General features: G+C 43.6%; 1 protein-coding gene across 1 annotated transcript in view; it reads right to left on the bottom strand.

The window, feature by feature from the left end:
• The window catches only part of ACYP2 (acylphosphatase 2), a 31,034-nt gene extending 15,131 nt beyond the window's left edge, over window positions 1–15,903 (bottom strand). Inside the window, exons 1-3 of the mRNA XM_050314938.1 lie at window positions 15,761–15,903; window positions 15,147–15,163; window positions 13,929–14,038 (exon numbers count right to left, since the gene is read on the bottom strand). Of these exons, the coding sequence (XP_050170895.1) occupies window positions 13,929–14,038; window positions 15,147–15,163; window positions 15,761–15,830 (197 nt within the window). The 5' untranslated portion in view covers window positions 15,831–15,903. The remainder of the gene's footprint in view (window positions 1–13,928; window positions 14,039–15,146; window positions 15,164–15,760) is intronic.
• Between the last annotated feature and the right edge of the window lie 1,350 nt (window positions 15,904–17,253).

Below are 17,253 nucleotides of genomic sequence, written 5' to 3'. Positions count from 1 at the left end.
ATTTTCCATTAAAGCTGTCAAGCAGCTTTACCAAAACCAAAGGGTTTAATTACACCCAGCAATCCCAAAGCTGCTGTCTCTTTTGGAAAAAGTATTCTTCAACTTCAGCCACCAAAAGAAGATGAAAATTTCAATTCATCCCTTTTCTCATGGCACTGACTCCCCTGCAAAGTAGCTGGAAAACAGCACTCTGGCAGTGTAGTTGGTGAGAGAAGTATCTAGAAGGCACCGAAGAGCTACTTCTACATATGCAGGTAGATTGACACCTAGTGTGAAAACACTGAACTGCAGAGCCTCTACTGCACATCTACAGGGAGTCACTTCAGTTAAATGTATACATATTTGTTACAGTGCCAAGAGAATCAAGTCCTGCAAACACAACCACCTTAAAATTGCCCCCCTCCCTTTTTTTTTTTTTTTTTTTTAGGAGAGATAACCAGAGCCAAAAGTGTTGTACCAGCGACTGAGAAGTGCAGCTTCCAGCAGAGCAGAAACGAGATGTCAGCAGAGAATCAGAAAAAGGAAATGAGAAAAATGAGGGAAGGAACCCTGATACGAGCACCAAGACAGAGGAGCACAGGCCAGCTGGTCAGGGAGAAGGTCTCCCCAGCTCTGGATAAGGAGAAGTAGAGCTGTCAGAGACAAAGGCCTGCACGATTTAATATTAGAATTTATGACTGAAAAAGATCTTGGATGCTTTCATTTGACTCAAGGACTGACGAGGAGTGGTGTCAATAGTCTCCAGGCAACTGTGTCCTTTAGCAAAAGGAAGAGGCAGAAAAGACAGTCTATGTATTGTAGGAGAGATAAAAGGCTTTTCATAGTCATTCCACTCCCTGGTGTCAGCACCATTATCCTGGAATTCAGCTTATTAAATATATTCAGGCAAAGGTATTTTCACTCCTGCAAAGCCACCTCAGAAGTCACCTCTTTGCTCCCACCAGTACCTGTGGCATTGGCAGAGATTTTGGACCTAAACACATTTTCCTGGCAGTTTCAGCCCTTTCAGACCTATTTGCACAGTCTTGCCTTCAGTAATTTAGCAAAAACAGTTTCTGAAAGCAGTAGTTTAAAAAGCCGATGGAAGAGCATCCACACCACAACTCCCAACTCATTTATAACTCATTTTCTACAACAATATTAGAATATCTGTCTCAATCCCAAAAGCACCAATGATTAATTGTATCCTGATAACCCACTGCCCCAATTGATGGTTAATTGCCAAAATCAATTATTTTTGCTGAGTAAATATGATTCCTTATCCTGACAGTGACTCAATGTGTTACTCATTAAACAACTGACAATTCCTGCTGTTGTGGATACGACCAAAGGGTTGTTTTCACTCCAGAAAACTCAGGACTCAGGGGACCTTGTGCCTGATGAGTCAGGAGTGAGCCATGACTTCAGGAGAAGCTCTGGAAATGGTAAATGCATCTGGAAAAACGAGACCAGTGCAGCTCCCTGGGCCATTTCTGCAAGGGCACAGAACTCAGCTACACACTGAGCAAAACTTTCCTGACAGTAACGACACTGTACACGCCAAGTCAACTGGAAAATGCTTCCTTGGCACCACTTAAACCCTACAGAGCTCTGAAGGGGAAGCTAAGAATTCACTCGACCCCAGAAACCCTGCCAATCTCCAACGTATCCAGCTTTGCTGCTCAAGCTGAGCATTTTCAGAAATTACAAATAAAAAAATCCTGTCCATTTTTGTTTTGTGCTTGAAGCCAAACAACTTGAGAAACTGAACTGAAAAAAATTCAGATTTCAGCTGAACCAACTGATTCAGGACCTATTTTCTCTTATTTGGCATTAGTATCACACTGGGTCTGATTAAAAGAAATAAGACTTAAAATATATCACAGCCTTACTTAAACATAATTGTTTCCTTTATTGTTACCATCCTTTTGTCTTTATCAGGGAAAACCAGACACCAGAACAGAGCGTGCAATGAACCTGAACAGAACAAGAAATACCTGGAAGTTATTCACAATACTCTTACTATCTCCTTTTCACTAAAGATTAGTGATAATCCCACATGTTCAGATGTATTAATCAAGTAGCAAAAAATCACAAGACCAGCTGAAATCTTATGGGGTCTTTAAGCCAAAATTCAGATGCTTTGCTTGCCTTTGGGTCTTGGCATTCTCTCAGTGCCAACTTGCTCTGCAATACATAACACTGAAAACCTTTCTTTAAAATAGAAGTCCAATTCCCATGTAACAGTTTTGTACCAAGCACTGGGGCCCTGAGAAAAAGCAAAGCGTTGTCACAAAAACATTGTTATCAATGCAGTCAATCAAGATGCTGTCACCGAGTCATTAGTGAATTATATATTACCAGGGTGCCTGAAAACAGGTTTAAAAAGCCCTGCTCCCTATAGAGTTCAGTAACTAAAAACTAATCTCCCTTTCTAGACTTCTTTTTAATTCACCATCTAAATCACACCAGAAGTTACTTCCTAGAGCAATAGCCCTCTTGGCATACTTTCTTAAGTTATAACCCTCTCTTCCAAAGGAATTTAATTTTTAACCTTTCTTAAAAAAATCTTTCCATCAAGAGCCATATGCTCTGAAAAAAAAAACCCTTCACGAGGCTCTCTATTTTTTTATTTATCACTAGGCAGCTTAAATTTCATCAAGGCAGAATTTCTTTGTCATCCAGTCACTCTGCCACACTGCAGGGGTATAAATATAACCAAAACCCTCAACTTACATTGCCACAAGAGGCTCTTGCTTCCTGGCAGGCTGGAGTGGAGCCAGGACACACAAGTGCCCCTGGATTTGAGTGTCTGCTGGGCTCCAGACAGCTGCCCTTTCTATTGCAGAGGGACAGAATCGTGGGCACAGAAACACAAGAACCTGCTCCTCCTGCTCATCTGGGTTTGGCTTTTTGAGCTGGTTACAGAACCAGAACTAATGTTTTCTTTTATGCCAGCATTTAGAGTACTTCACCTTATTCCTTCCTCTTCAGCAAACCCCAGGATCAGTGTAAGAGCTTATGCAGAGGATCCATTATTCCTGCCTAGCCCAGGGGGACACAGCACAGCCCTTTCACTTTGTCCTCCTGGATTTAGATGTGACCTTGAGATTAATTCCCAAAGCCATTGGCACCTTGCAGTGCTGATCCCCTCTAAGAGCAGAGGCAGGGTGGGAACAGGGTTGCCAACCACAACGCCCTAAACAAGTGGCATTGACACGGACTGTGCATTCCACCCTCGGCAGCCAGGGCACCTCTGCGTGTTCCTTTCCCCACTGGAGGATTTGCCTGATCCCCTGACAGCTCAACATGCCCATCCTGGCCTGTATTTCAAGAGGTGTAGATCAGGGAGCTCATCCCCACCCAGAGACAGCTGTTCTGGGCTAACCCTTGCTACATCCCAGGTATGGCTCCACTGACATCAGCACATTACTGATGGCACACCAAACTGTCCTCTCCTCTTTGTCCTTGGAGGTTTTCTCTAACAACAGCAACAATAAGCAAGTGCCTGCCAGGGAAACCACGGCTGCAAACAAACACTTGGCTGTCCTGGACACGACCAAAGGGACACAACCAAAGCCTCACATGGTCAGAGGGACTCACAGTCACTGTCCCCAGTGCTCTGGCACATCTGCTCCTGCTAGTCACTGAAACACCGGGCAGACAGCTCAGATCACCTGGCAAAGAACAAAACAACATCCTATTTCTGTCAAGTCCCCGTGTCCCAAAGCACTCCCTGGTTTTTGAACAGGCCAAGTGCATCCCATAATAAGTGCCATGACGCAGGCAGGGAGGTATGCACAGGCACAGTCCCAGTGCAGGCACCTGGGCTTTGTGTTCCTACAGCAGCCACTCATTCCAAGGTCCATGGCATCACTCTTGGAGAGCCACATCAGCTGGAAAAACACTGAGAGCATTTCAGGAAGTTCTATTTTCAACCCCCTTGGTAACACAGACCTCTTTTAGGCCTTCCTACAGGAGTCATGTTCCCAGTGACACCACCCCCTGGGGAGAAGACAAGTTTCCATGCAGGACTCCAGCTAAAGGCATTAAGTTCATTTTTTTATCTCCATTTGGGAGGATAATTAAAGCCCAGTCAGGAAAAGCAGAGTTAATAACAGTGGTTTCCTCAGGGTAAAGGCACAGGGAAGGTCTCCAGGGGGAAGGGTCCCTCAGTGATCCCTGCACAGGTCACAGTGCTGTCCCACAGCTCCAGCATCCCCTCCCACGCCGATCCCACAGCAGTGTTAACCCACAGCCACCCCTGCCAGCCTCACACTCCCTCCTGCCCCAGCCCCATGTGCTCCATGCTTGGCAATTCCCATGTCTCCAGCAGGCAAACCTTGAGTGTCTGACAACTAGAAAACTCAAGGTAGTTTTTAAATCTCTCAAACACAGTCGGGCAGAATATTCAGCATTTCTCAGAATGTGTGGGGCTCGGTAAGCACTGAAGTTGACAGCCTTCCACATGGTTCTGGTTGGGAGTAACAGGAACATCCCTCAGTATCAGCTAAACCACACACTCAGTTGAAAGGATTTTTGTTAGCCTAAATGTACTGAATAATTGTGACTGAACTCAGGCAAAAGAGCATTCAAGGATAGGAATATACAATTTTAATGAAAGACTACGGGTCTGGATTTTTAAGTGTTCATCCACAGGTGTGCAAGCACTGGGAAATCTGCTGTGTGGACTCAGAAAGCAGAGAAATCCTGCTGCTGTCCTGGTGCTGCACCAAGCCCCTCTAAAAGGATAATGCACACAGCATCACATTTCAGAAGAGATTTCCTGGGTGCCTGCTGAGCTGACCTTGTTTACAGGCACTCACTGAAACGAGTAATTGCTCGTATGTTCCCCTCCACACTGGATTTTCTGCCTATACCATCCAGATGGACACGAGCCAGAAAGAAAATGTCTATGTAATTACCCAATTAATTATTATTAGTGCTAGCATTTAACAAAAAAAATGCCAGCTGGCACACTAACAATTGCTGCCCTTCTGTTGTGCAAGGACTACAAAAGGCATGTTTGGATTTCGTGGCTACTAACAAGGAAAGTTAAACACTTCTGTTTTAAACTAACTACAGGATCAGAAAAGCAGAGAACAGAGCAGAAATCAGGAGACAACTGGAATTCAGACTCAGCACCAGATCTCCTGAGTGACTGAGCCAGTCAGGTCATCTCTGTGCTACAGGTTTACATCTGTAAATTAATCCTCTCGTTCTCTGGCTCCATTCCTTAATTTTACTGCCTGTTCTCTGGTCACAGGACTCATGTTGATAATGGGATCTCGACTGACTGCAGCCTATCATTCTTTTCTCTGTACTGCTGAAGATCAGGGGAATTTGGGGATTAGAAAGATGGGTTTCTCCTGGACCTGGCAAAACCCCACTGCTCCAGCTGGGCCCGAAGAATCAGCTGATCCAATAATGCAATTATACAGTTTGAAGCAGTCCAAAAGCAGTTTGTGGAAACCAGATGAGAGCATAACATAGCCTGAAATTCTGAGCAGTGCTTTAGTGGTATTAGTTAACCAGTGCAGAGCCCCAAACTTACAGGAAGAAACTCTGTTCCAAGGATTAGCACAGGACTGGATATCCACAGCCCCACAACTCCTTCAGCTCCATCACAAATTTGCCATAAGAGACTGGACTGAATCTGCTGTGCCCCAGTTCCTCCACAATACAGGAGTGATCCATATGCAGCTTCTCAACAGAATTGTTTTCAATTTTAATTTAACAAAACTGTTCACGTGTTGTAGGAACTGGACAGTACAGAAACCTGGAACCCAAAAATCCATTAGATCCCAATCTCCAGCACATCCCAGCAGATCCCAGTGAAATCCCAGGCACACTCAGCACTTCAGTCTGAACCCAAGCAGAGATGTATCTCATTTCACCCAGGCTAATATTCAGCACTTTCCCCTGACTGAGAGGATGGAGCAGCCAGAGGAAAGCTGAAAACACAAATAAGGCCAACTGTGACAGCAGGGTTCATCCCTAGGACAGCACTCCAGCAGCTCTGCTCTCCCCACCAGCTCTCACAGCAGTGTGAGGACTCCTGCCCAGAGTTCCTGAGGGCAGCAGTGTAACACAGCAATTCATCTCTAACAAAAAGGGTTGCAGCCCTCCAGCCCCCAGACTAAGAAGGAAGAGCTCAGTTTCCAGCTCCAGCTGCTGGATGCAGCCTGCAAGAGCAGGGCAGGGCACAGGTCTGGGACTGGCAGCAGCTCTTCCCCACCCCTCCTGGGATACCCAGCCAAACCACCTCATTTCCCTAAACTCTTGAAAATCCCCCTGCAAAACACCAGCCTTCTGGATTTATTGAATCCTTAATGCCTCCCCAGTGACAGTGGGGCAGAGCTGTGCTGCCTGAGGAGTTTCTAGTGCTGCCCTTGAAATCTGATTTCCAGGAAGGGTTCAGCAATTCCAGTAAGCGGGGCCAGAGCTCAGGATTAGCATTCATACAGTGCACTGGAGTGCAGGAGAGCTCCTCTGTGCCACATCAAAGCTGCTCACATCCAAAAATATGAGGACTGAAACATCATTTAGTGATTACTGGAGGATCTGCAAACTGGAATAGATTGAGGGTTTGCTCTAGATGGTTTGTTTTCTAGCATATATTAAAATTCTGTCACTTATAGAGTCAAAAAACAGAAGAAAAACTACTCATCCAGGACCCTCTTCCTTTACAATGTTCATTGGAAGTCCAAGGAAACTTTGTCCAAACTGAGTATCAGCTGCCCCATTTTAAATCAAGCGTCAATTAAATTTATTGACTGGGGTTTTTTCTAAATTAAAAGCTTTCTTTTTTTTTTTCCATTGAGTTCTGTCCACTTTGCAGACTGATTTTCTTTGTTCCTTCAGCAGCAGGGAAACAAGCAGGAAGAGCCCTGAGCACCACGAGAGCAGAGCACAGATCTGAACAGCAGTGGAAAGCATTCGAGGTACACAAGCAGAGCATTCATTCTACATCAAAGCAGGCAGCTGTTCCACCCCAGCTACAGAAAAACAGCTCCAAGAAATCCAGCTTGGAAAAGAAAGCTTCCAATGCAGTGACTACATGCAATCAGCTGAAGAGCAAAAGGCTGTCAGGCCAAACCCAGGGGCTCCTCCAAGCTGATGTGATTCTCTCTACAGACTCGAGGATCCCCTTCAGAGGGGCCACAGAAAGACAAAGATACAAAGAGGAACATTAGCCCTGCAGGAGAGTTGGGAACATCCAGCACAGTTCCAAGGAAACATCTCAGGGCACGGCATTAAGCAAACAAACATTGTATTTCCCTGGAGAGCGAGATGAGGGAGCAGAGGAAGGAATTGGGAAAAAAAGAACAAGGTAAAATTGAGTTATAATTAAGTTACCCAATGATATATTTTTCCACTGCTGCAATGCACTAATAGCAGCTGAGAGCAGAGCAGAAGCAATTCTGACTTTTCTGCTGTTGGCAAAGGGTGCATCTCAAGCAGATGAGTGTGAAACCCACTCCTCCTCTGTAAAAATATGGTAAATAAACTGAACACAGCTTGTCAGTGAACCAAATCAGCACTACAGCAATTTGGAGGATAAAACAAACATGTATCTCAGCAACATCACTAGCCTTCAGAGGTCTGTCCTCATCGAACAAGCTCTAACCAGCTCTGCAGCACAGCATAAGGGACAGGGATTCTGGTTACAGTCCCAGATTCCCGTGGCTAAGGAAGTGCCTGCATCCTGGAGATGATGCTTTTCTCCACCAGAACATTGGTAAGGTCAGCAGCAGCAAGATTCCAGATTTGTGCATGATTACAGCAGTAAATTCAGGTGTAACTCCACCCACTAGAGCACAGGGTTCACGGCTCATACCTCCCAGGGCTGTCTGTCTGCAGCAGAGCTCGCTGTGCTACACACGATGGAACACACCAGAGAAACGTTCCCTCCACTCCTCCCCAGAAGCAAGGGCTACCAACAGCTTTGTCTGCAGGTTTGCCTCGTTAAACAGTCACTTTTGGGACAGCAGCAGCAATCCCAGAGATCTTCCCATCCTCACATCATGCAACTTGAACATCAGCTCACTGTTGCTTTCTCCTGTGGATTATAAACACATCTCCAGACCCACAGTAACACCTTTCATCCCTCTTAAGGCAGAAAAATAGTCATAACAGGTTCGTTCCCTACCTATTAATTTTCAAGTATCAGCACACACAAAAGGAAAACAAAAAAATTGCCATTCTGAAGTTGTTCCTTTTTGTTAATACTATATATATTATATATAATATATAATAGAACAGTCACATTACTTGGTTGTTATTTTCACAACTTGTTTGAAACACCACATCCAGCATAAGTTCCAAGAAAACCTACACTAAGTACATGCTTTTATTGATAATTACTGCTTTGTTGGCACAGATCTATTTTCGACTGCTTGCAAAAATAAGCTGGAGTACAAAAGCCATTTAAAAATCCTGGTTTAGACTGAACTTTTACTCATTAATGCCTCTATTTCAGTGTTGTGCTGGAGCACTAAGGACATGCAAAACACTTTCTTCAGCACAAAAAGCCACAATAACAGCACTGAACTGCACCACATCCTCCTGTATCAGCAGTAACAGAACACCTTCACTTGGGAAGTATCAAAGCATTACATGTGGTCCCAATAATATCAACATTAAAGAATGTGTAAGTGCTCAAGTGAATAAAAAGCCCCCAGTGGAAATCATACATAACCGTAATTTCTATTTTGAAATCAGTCTCCCACAAAGCCCCACCAATCCTGCACAGAGCTGCTGCAGAACAGTTATTGTGGTTTAATTAAGATGAATTTACAGTCAAAACAAGTTTGACTTCTCAGTGTGGATGAAAGGTAGATCACTTCTGGCTATGCAAGAAAATGCCTCAGCTGAGTGCTCAAACAACAGCTCCCCTTGCCTGTGTTTATAGTACAATCCAATACAACCCTGCAATCCTCCCTGCTTTTAACTGTGCAACAGGGACTTTGGGATTGAGTGTTACCACAGACACCCCTCAGTTAGGTCAATGAAAGCCTGGAACTCTGTATCAGAGTCAGCCTTGAAGAACTAACACTCTACAGGATTTGGGAGCATCAGTGCAACACCCATCAGAGACAGGAAGAAAGTCCAAGATCACACACTGAGTTTTCCAAGACCCTGCATGCACTAAAACACTTCTTATTCCAGAGGCACAGTTCCAGAACTTTAGGTCTGCTTAAATGCAGGAATAGTATCTGGTAAATGCTTTATAAACATAAAAAGCAGCTTTGTGTCTTCTCTGTATCTAATATTTAAACAACTACTAATATGCCCCCTGGTAACGAGACCAGGAATGCAGGAGACCCACAGCAACTCTTCCTTTCTCCATTTACTAGGTCTACAAACATGCAAAGTGTGGAACACCCTCAAACTGCAGGGAACAAAAGGAGTCCTGGGGCTGCCAGTAAAGCACAGACACCTCAGAGGGAGCTGGGAGGAACAGCTACTCCTCCTTCAGTCAATTCAAGCATCAAGCACCATAGGCTGCTGGGGGTGCCCCTTCCTCCAGTACCTCACCGGCTCGTGTTTATGGTATGAGAGGGAACTAAACCACGTATTTCGGGGTAATGCCTGGGACAATTAAACCCTGCCCCAACTCAGTAACCCTGTGTGCCAATAAGGACATGTGCTCTTCAACAGCAGCTTTTGTTTTAGTCTCAAATCAGACTAACCTGCTCAGCCTGCACTCCTTGAAAGAACCCAGTACCCAAAAGGTGACAAAAAATGAGGATTAAGGTCTTATAGACAGTATTTGGTAAATCCTAAATAGTTATTTCCACAATAGGCCTATGTTTAGCATAGAAACAAATAATTTCTTTATAGAAATATATAACTATGAGCACTTCAGTGATAAGAAATGGAAGCAGATACTTGATAAGGAATTCCAATTCCACTGAGCTACTGCAAAGTCACGATGACTGTAAAAATGACTGGATTAAAAAAGTCTCCAAGGTCACCCAGGGCAGCTGTCTTTTAGCCCAGCAGAAGCAGTATGGGGAACATTTTTGCACTATTCTATATGCAGAGACCTGCCCACGGATAAAAGCTGCTGTGGTTTGTGGCAGTTGAGAGCACAGGGACGACCCAGCACAGTGGAAAGCAGAGGAGCTGTGCCAGGAGGGCACATTTGTGGCTGTCCCTGGTGGGCTGGGTGCCCTCCAGCGCAGTGACACCTCTGCCTTCAGCCCACAGGGAAAAGGGTCCTTTCCTGGGCCCCAGCAGGACCAGGACAGGAATTCCCTTTGGACACTGCTGGACAGCCCCGTGGCAGGGGCAGCACAACGAGCCACTCAGCTCCATTCCATGCTGGAAGCAGGCACAGCCCCCTCCTGCCGCTGAGGAACAGCCTCTTGGGTGCCCTCCCACAGGCCAGCAACAAAAAACTACCTTCTCACTTACCTGGCCCACCCCTGGGCTTTTCATCAGAGTAGAGTTGTTACAACAAACTCATTAGTTCATCTACCTAATTTCAACTGTAAAAACCCCAGAGAACAAGGTTTAATCCCATTCTTTCCCAGGTCATCATCAACAGTTGAGTAAATTTAATTTACAGATCAATAACTAGCACAATTCACAATTTATATTGTCAGTTTTCAGCAATAAACAATCATAGATAAGAAATTATTACCTCAAGCATTCACTGTGAAGAGATGGTCACATTTACCATTCTATTACCCACATAAGCTATACCTTAACAATTTTGTTTTCCAGTATACATTAATTTTACCTTTAAGCAAAAAAGTATAACCAAACCCAAGAAACCTGTGCTTGTTACAGTTGGACCCACACTGAATTATAAAAATCCCATTTCCTGTCATCTGACTGCTACTGACTCCCACTGCAAACCACCTTCAGCAGGGATTAATGTAAACAAAACTGAGCAGAAAATTTTAAAATATTATTATTACATTTAATATTTAATATATAAATTCAACCCTAAAATGGACAAAATCTCAAAACACAGACTAAAGTATATTCATTTTATGTGGAAACACCAATTGGGGATTAAGACCTAGAAATATGCTCAAGGAACCCAGCTACAGTCTAAATAAGGAGGGTAATTTTTCCTGGCATTTAGTTCAGTTTCATGCCATCAGGGTTGTTCCCTCCAAACAATTACAAATTATACTGAGGAAAAAAATTATTCAGTGTCAGCTGGTACAGAGAGGAACCTTGGATACACCTGACTAATGAAAAACAACGACAGGTGTGACAGTAACTAATAAAAAGAGCCTTTTTCTCCCCTTTCACATGGCAAAAATATAAGTTTTTCTATGCAAATACACACTGAAGTAATTTAAGTCTCGTGTCAGTTAAATCTTAATGAATATTAATTCTTCTTAACTGACACTGATATTAAAAATTACCCCATTCCAACGAAGTTAGCATTAATTTCCTAATTAGAGCCGATTTTCTTAGACAAGCCATCTATATTTAGAATCCTGCCTTTCCTCAGGCACAGGAAGAACACTTGCTGTCTTGTCTAAAATGTCCAAAGATTCCATATTTTAAAGTGTCAGCCTGACTTGAAATCTCAGATTCTTGGCAGAAATTCTGGATCTGGCAATCCACAAAGACCCTTATCTTCCTTTTGTAATGGCTAACTGAGTGATATGTCAAAGTTCAAAAAATTCCCCATGGAAAGCGAGTTGCAGGCTGCCAGTGCAGGTTGCCATGGCAACAGCCACCATGACTACACAGGCTCCAACCTTATTTAATGAATAAAGGGGAAAAAATAGCACAGATATGATAGTGAAAATCCCTGTGCTGTAAGAATTCCTGAAAAAAACCAAATAGGACTAAAGGCTACCCTCCCCTACCTCGCTTTTATCATCAGCCCATACCTGGAAAAGAAGCCCTCAGTTTACCATAAAACCTTATTTATTATGTTTTAGGAATGGTGCAACTCTGTTTCATTTATGCCTTCAGCATCCCCTGGCTTGCACACAGGTAAAACACTGAAAATGAGGCTTTTGCATCGAAGGATAATGGGTGTGATGATCTATGTGGAGCAATAGCAGCAAACAGAACAGGGCTATGAAATGTAGCAAAGAAAAAGGTAGTGAGGAGAAAGATGGATTCTACCCTGACAGGCTAAAAATAGAATCCCTTCAAACACAGCATGGGTGGGTGAAGGCACTTTCAGAACCAACAGCTCCATCTAGAGTTAAATAGTAAGGGATATTAAAGCAACCTGACAGGTAAAGAAGGTTCTTGAGACTTCTTAAAAACACCTTCCAAAACATTCTGTAACCTCCCAATTAAAATAAAACTTGGTTCTTAAGCACATCATCTAAAACTTACCTGATCTGAGAAAATAAAAGTTTCATTAAAAACAAACTGAAGACAAAAGGAAAATGCTCAAAATCAAAACATGTTCATCCATGCCATGGACTGCCTGCAGCTCAGTGAGATCCCCACTGCAGTCCCAGTTTTGGGGAGGTCGGGACATTTTCCCAGCTTTCAGCGTGGCTTTATCACCACAGAAGGGATCAGCCTCCCAGCACCACCCTCCAAAAAATCATACCCACAGTCAGCACTAATTGGATGGTCCATCAACAAATGCAGCTACCTGCACATGCAACACTTTCCAGGCCCCAATAGTTCACACTTATTTCAAGTTTCCAACTGATTTTAGCAGAGCCAGGATGCCCCTGCCAAGCTGTTTGCTCCAGAAGAAGTCATTTTGCTTCGCACCTTTCAAAATGATTAATTACAATCATATTTTAAGTCTGTTTGTCTTCCAGTTCCTCCCAAGTTGCATCTTACCTTGCAGCCTGTATTTCCAATGTGAAACAAAGCAGCAGCAACTGAAAACAACTTTATTTGTGCTGAATCTGTTTTTAAATGAGAAATTACACCAAGAAATGGAAACCAAACTCTGATTTCCCACACAGTCAATTTTGTGTACTAAATTAACCTGAGGAGTGGTGCACCAACACATGGAGTTTACTAAATATTTAGAGGTTATTGACAAAGTTCTTTCAGAAAATAAATAGAAACTTCCAGTAGGAAAAAACAGAATTCCTAGGGTTTGTAAATATTTCACAGCCCAAGATAAACAACCTCATGTTAAAAACACAACACAGAAGGAAGTGACTACAAATCATATATAAATCTCTTTGTTGGAAAATGTAACACCATTGTCTGTGCAAAGCCAGCTTCTCTTTGTCCAAGTCCAGCTTTGAAGCAATTCCTGGATGGGAAGGAGTTGGCAGAACAGGCACTAGTAATTGCCCATCCGAAAAAGTCAAGTTTTACCCTCACTCCTTCTTTGTTGAGAGAACAAAGCCCTGAAGGATTTTTTAAATCTCCCAACAATCTCCCCTTGTACCCTTGCAAAAAGTGATAGTTGGAAGCAACTGAATTGGACTCTGTGTTTTTCCAGGCATCATTTCCTCCAAGTGATTGCTTTAAGCTTCTAGAAATTGGTAATTTAATAGAGAAAATTATTACTCATTCTTTTAGAGACACCAAAATACTTCAAAAATTATTTCCAGATGATAGAGACTACGGGTCTTGGCTGAAGTGTGTATTTATGTATTGGGTTTTTTAAAATCAGAGAAAAAACATTTAAACATGAGTTTACATAAAATTGATTAAAGTACAGGCTGAACAAGCATTTCAAGAAGTTCTTCCGTCTGTTTCTTAACAGAGAAGTTTTGATGAACTAAAACCCCAAACAAAGGCTTTTTCACTTCACAATAAATGAGGATGTTTAGAACATACATTGATGAACTGTGTGACACTAGAAATCAAAACTGGGTGATGCTACACAGGATTTTTCATGCTCAAAGAACATAACTCCTTACCTCCAAAGCTGGCTGAAAGCACCTGTTCCACCACTGACACATGAATCCTCTTGTCACTTTTTATTAAAACGCCGCTGTAAATGACTTTAGGAAAAAGACCATAAAAATACTTACATTGCATTGACTTTATCTTCTGGGCCCTGAACTTGGCCTGTCACGGTTCCTTGGCTGGTATTTTTAACCCAGCCAACCACTCCTAATTTCCTGGCTTCTTCTTCTGTGTACTGGTTTGGGAAATAATGAGAGGACAATCAGTGCCAGCACAACACTCACACCCCCACTTCTACTTTTCACAGCTGTTACTGTGAAAAAATACTACACTTAATAAAAATCCCTGGGTGATGCTCATGCTCAGGCATTCAGATATTCCTGTCAGCTCTGGAGCTGCAGCAGGAGCAGTCAATTCTCAAAAAAGAATGAGGTTTTGATCACAAAGAACTCTGCTAATCCCACACCATTCCCTTGTACCTACTTCATTCCTTTCTATAGCTCCTCTCACTGCTCATTTCCCTGTTCAACCATCCCAGTGTTTAAACTCATTGAACTTGCTACGTTTACAGATTTCATAGTCCTTTTCCTCCAGTTCCTTTTTAAATCCTTTCCACATGACTTTCACCCTTTAAATCCTAACCCCAACTCCTACATTTCTAAACAGCAGCAAAAGAAATCCAATTATATTGGTTTTCTATATTTTTTGCAATACCAGAACAAATTCTGGTTTCCCAGCTACTCATTCCTTGGGATGAAATCCGGTTTCCAAGTACCCTATTTCTTGAGGGTTTTTCTTTTTCTTTTTTTTAAAATACACATAAAATATAAACATAATTTGTCTCTGAACACTGAAATGATAGGGAGCAGAAAGCCTGTTTTGCAGAAATCCATTAATTTTTTGTTTAATGTAGGACAATAGAAACACTTAGCCATAACACAATTTTATTAATAAATTTATTTGCAATAAAGGTACCTCCTTAAATACAGGTACTAAATAACCATTTAAAAAAATTGAACTTGTTTCAGGAGTCAATATCAAAAGCTTCAGATTTCACCTCTCTAAAGATCAATGTGTTGCAACACTTCTTTGTTGCTGTTACAAGTTAATCCAAACACAATCTTCAGATACTACACAAAGAATACATTAATAAGCTTTTGAAAAATCTATTTTAATAGAAGACCATCTTCCTCCTTTTAAATCGACTCACAGTACTTAACCATCTAACCTAGAACTCAAAGTTCAAGTTGGATATATTTACACCGTACAGACCTGCTGCCGTATTTTTAGCACTGGAAATGTTATACTATAAAGTACAGCTGGTAAATGCAGCATTGCCTTACCATCCTGAAACAAACACCTAGAAGAGAAAGAAAATAAGCATTAAGATAATAAAAGTATTTAAATAATTCGAAAGCATGCCACTTGTAGGAATTTCACTTGATATAGAAGGGCACTAAACCACATACAAGTCACTTGAGCTGTTTCATCACACAATATCGTAGTTATTTGTGGTGTTTTATCCATTTCAGAACAGTTGCGAAATTAACGTTACGCAAACTGTACAGAATTTCGGCAAGCGATTGTCTCCATTGATACATTTAGAGTCAATGAAGAGGCTGCAGTGTGTGAATGGAAGGAGGGGCTTTCCCACACAACCGCGCCGACTGAAGCCACGAGGGCAAACATGGTTAATGGGAACTGCTCTGGACAGAATGGCCTGAGCTTTCGCGGGGAGAGGCGAGCTTTAGAGCTGGGGAACACTCACAACTTTTTATGTTTTTTAACCTTTCCCGTCCCCAGGGGGACGAGTCGGGGCGGCCGCTCCCGCCTCTCCCCTCACGACGTTCCCGCCTCTCTCCCAGGGCGCTCCCGCCTCCCGCATGCGCGCTCCCGCCGCCGCCTGAGCGTGGAGCCCCTCGCCCCCTCAGCGCATCTCACCCCGGCCCGTCATTACCTTGCACTCGCCCGAACACTTCGTAATCCACCGACTTGAGCGCGCCGGAGGCTTTGGCCAGGGCGGACATGGCAGCGCCAGAGGAGGAGCCGCTGCGGCGGGGCCCGGTGCTCCGCGGGCCGGCAGCGCCCGGACGGGAGCGCGCGAGGCTCAACCTTCCCGCGTCAGCGGCCGCCGCACGGGAATGGGAGGGGGCAGTGAGGGCACCCCCGAACCGGGCGCTGACAGGGAGGGACACACCGGTCCCTCCGTGAGGAGAAAACGCTCTTCCCCCGTGAAGGAGGAACACACTTGACAGCGAGGAGTGACAGCGCTTGTCCCGTGAAGGGAGGGAAACCCACCTCAGGGCCGAGACCACTACTCCCGTGAAGGGAAGCAAACCCACCTCAGGGCCGAGACCGCTCCTCCCGTGAAGGGAGAACATCTCACCTCACGCCTCAGACCGCTCCTCCCGTGAAGAGAGAACATCTCACCTCAGGGCCGAGGGTGGGAAAGCGCTCCCGCCGTGAGGGTGTCGGCGCCGCAGCCCTGAGGGTCAGCCACAGCCCCTGACAGCCCTGTCGGCAGCACAAGCCACCACAGCGTGTGGTGCAGCCCTTCAGAGCCCTCACGCGTTATTCTTACTTCTATTTCAGAGTAGAAATACCGTGAGAGAACTGTCTTAACATCACCGTCTCCAGTTTCAGCGCTGACACCGCCACGTATTCAACTCACCTGAGGTTCCCACCTCAAGCATCCAGTGCACAGATAACTACTATTAAGCTTTTTCAGGGATTTACAGGAATCATCCAGAATAATTTTTCTCCATACATGGGTGAACTGAGGTAATTTTGTCTGATAATGTGGGAAGCTACATAGCTGAAAACTAAAACACAGCAAAAAAACCCCCTGAGCATCCATCCCCATCAAAGCTGCATAACAGACTTCCCTCATGTCTCCACATGACTTAAGCCTTCACATAGAGATTTATCAACCCATTTCTATTCCCTGTTCAGTCATTGTGCTAGAGCAAATCCTAAACTCAGCTAGAGCAGCAGACCTTGTAGATAGCAAACTCACCTCATGCAAACCATTTACCCAACTTTTTTTACCCAATCAGTTTTCATCAGCAAACCTTTCCAGAAGTGTCACCACATTTCTTTTATCTATATGCCACATGTGCAAAAACTGAAGTCAAAAACTGGTTATTTAGTAGGCTGAGTCTGCAACCAAACACGACAAAGGTTTTTTTTCCTCCAGAGTGTTCTATGTCTGCTTGCAGTTTAACTCTTCCCACCACCACCACCATATTTGCTTTTAAAGAGTGTTTTCAGGCAGAATTTTACACTAGAAACTGCATTTAACCAATTTGAGGAGATAAACTTGATCCTCTCTTACTCATCAAGTAAAGGCAAGTTGACTGACTTTACAATACAAATCAAAATAATAATTTTATTTGCTTTCTCCATTAAGCAATTCCCTTCCACGTACAACTTTGTGTCCTGCAGTAATGC

Source organism: Myiozetetes cayanensis, unplaced genomic scaffold (genome assembly GCF_022539395.1).
Source record: "Myiozetetes cayanensis isolate MyiCay16 unplaced genomic scaffold, myiCay2020 scf2-11, whole genome shotgun sequence".
NCBI lineage: Eukaryota > Metazoa > Chordata > Aves > Passeriformes > Tyrannidae > Myiozetetes > Myiozetetes cayanensis.
This window is presented reverse-complemented; position numbering and strand designations above follow the sequence as displayed.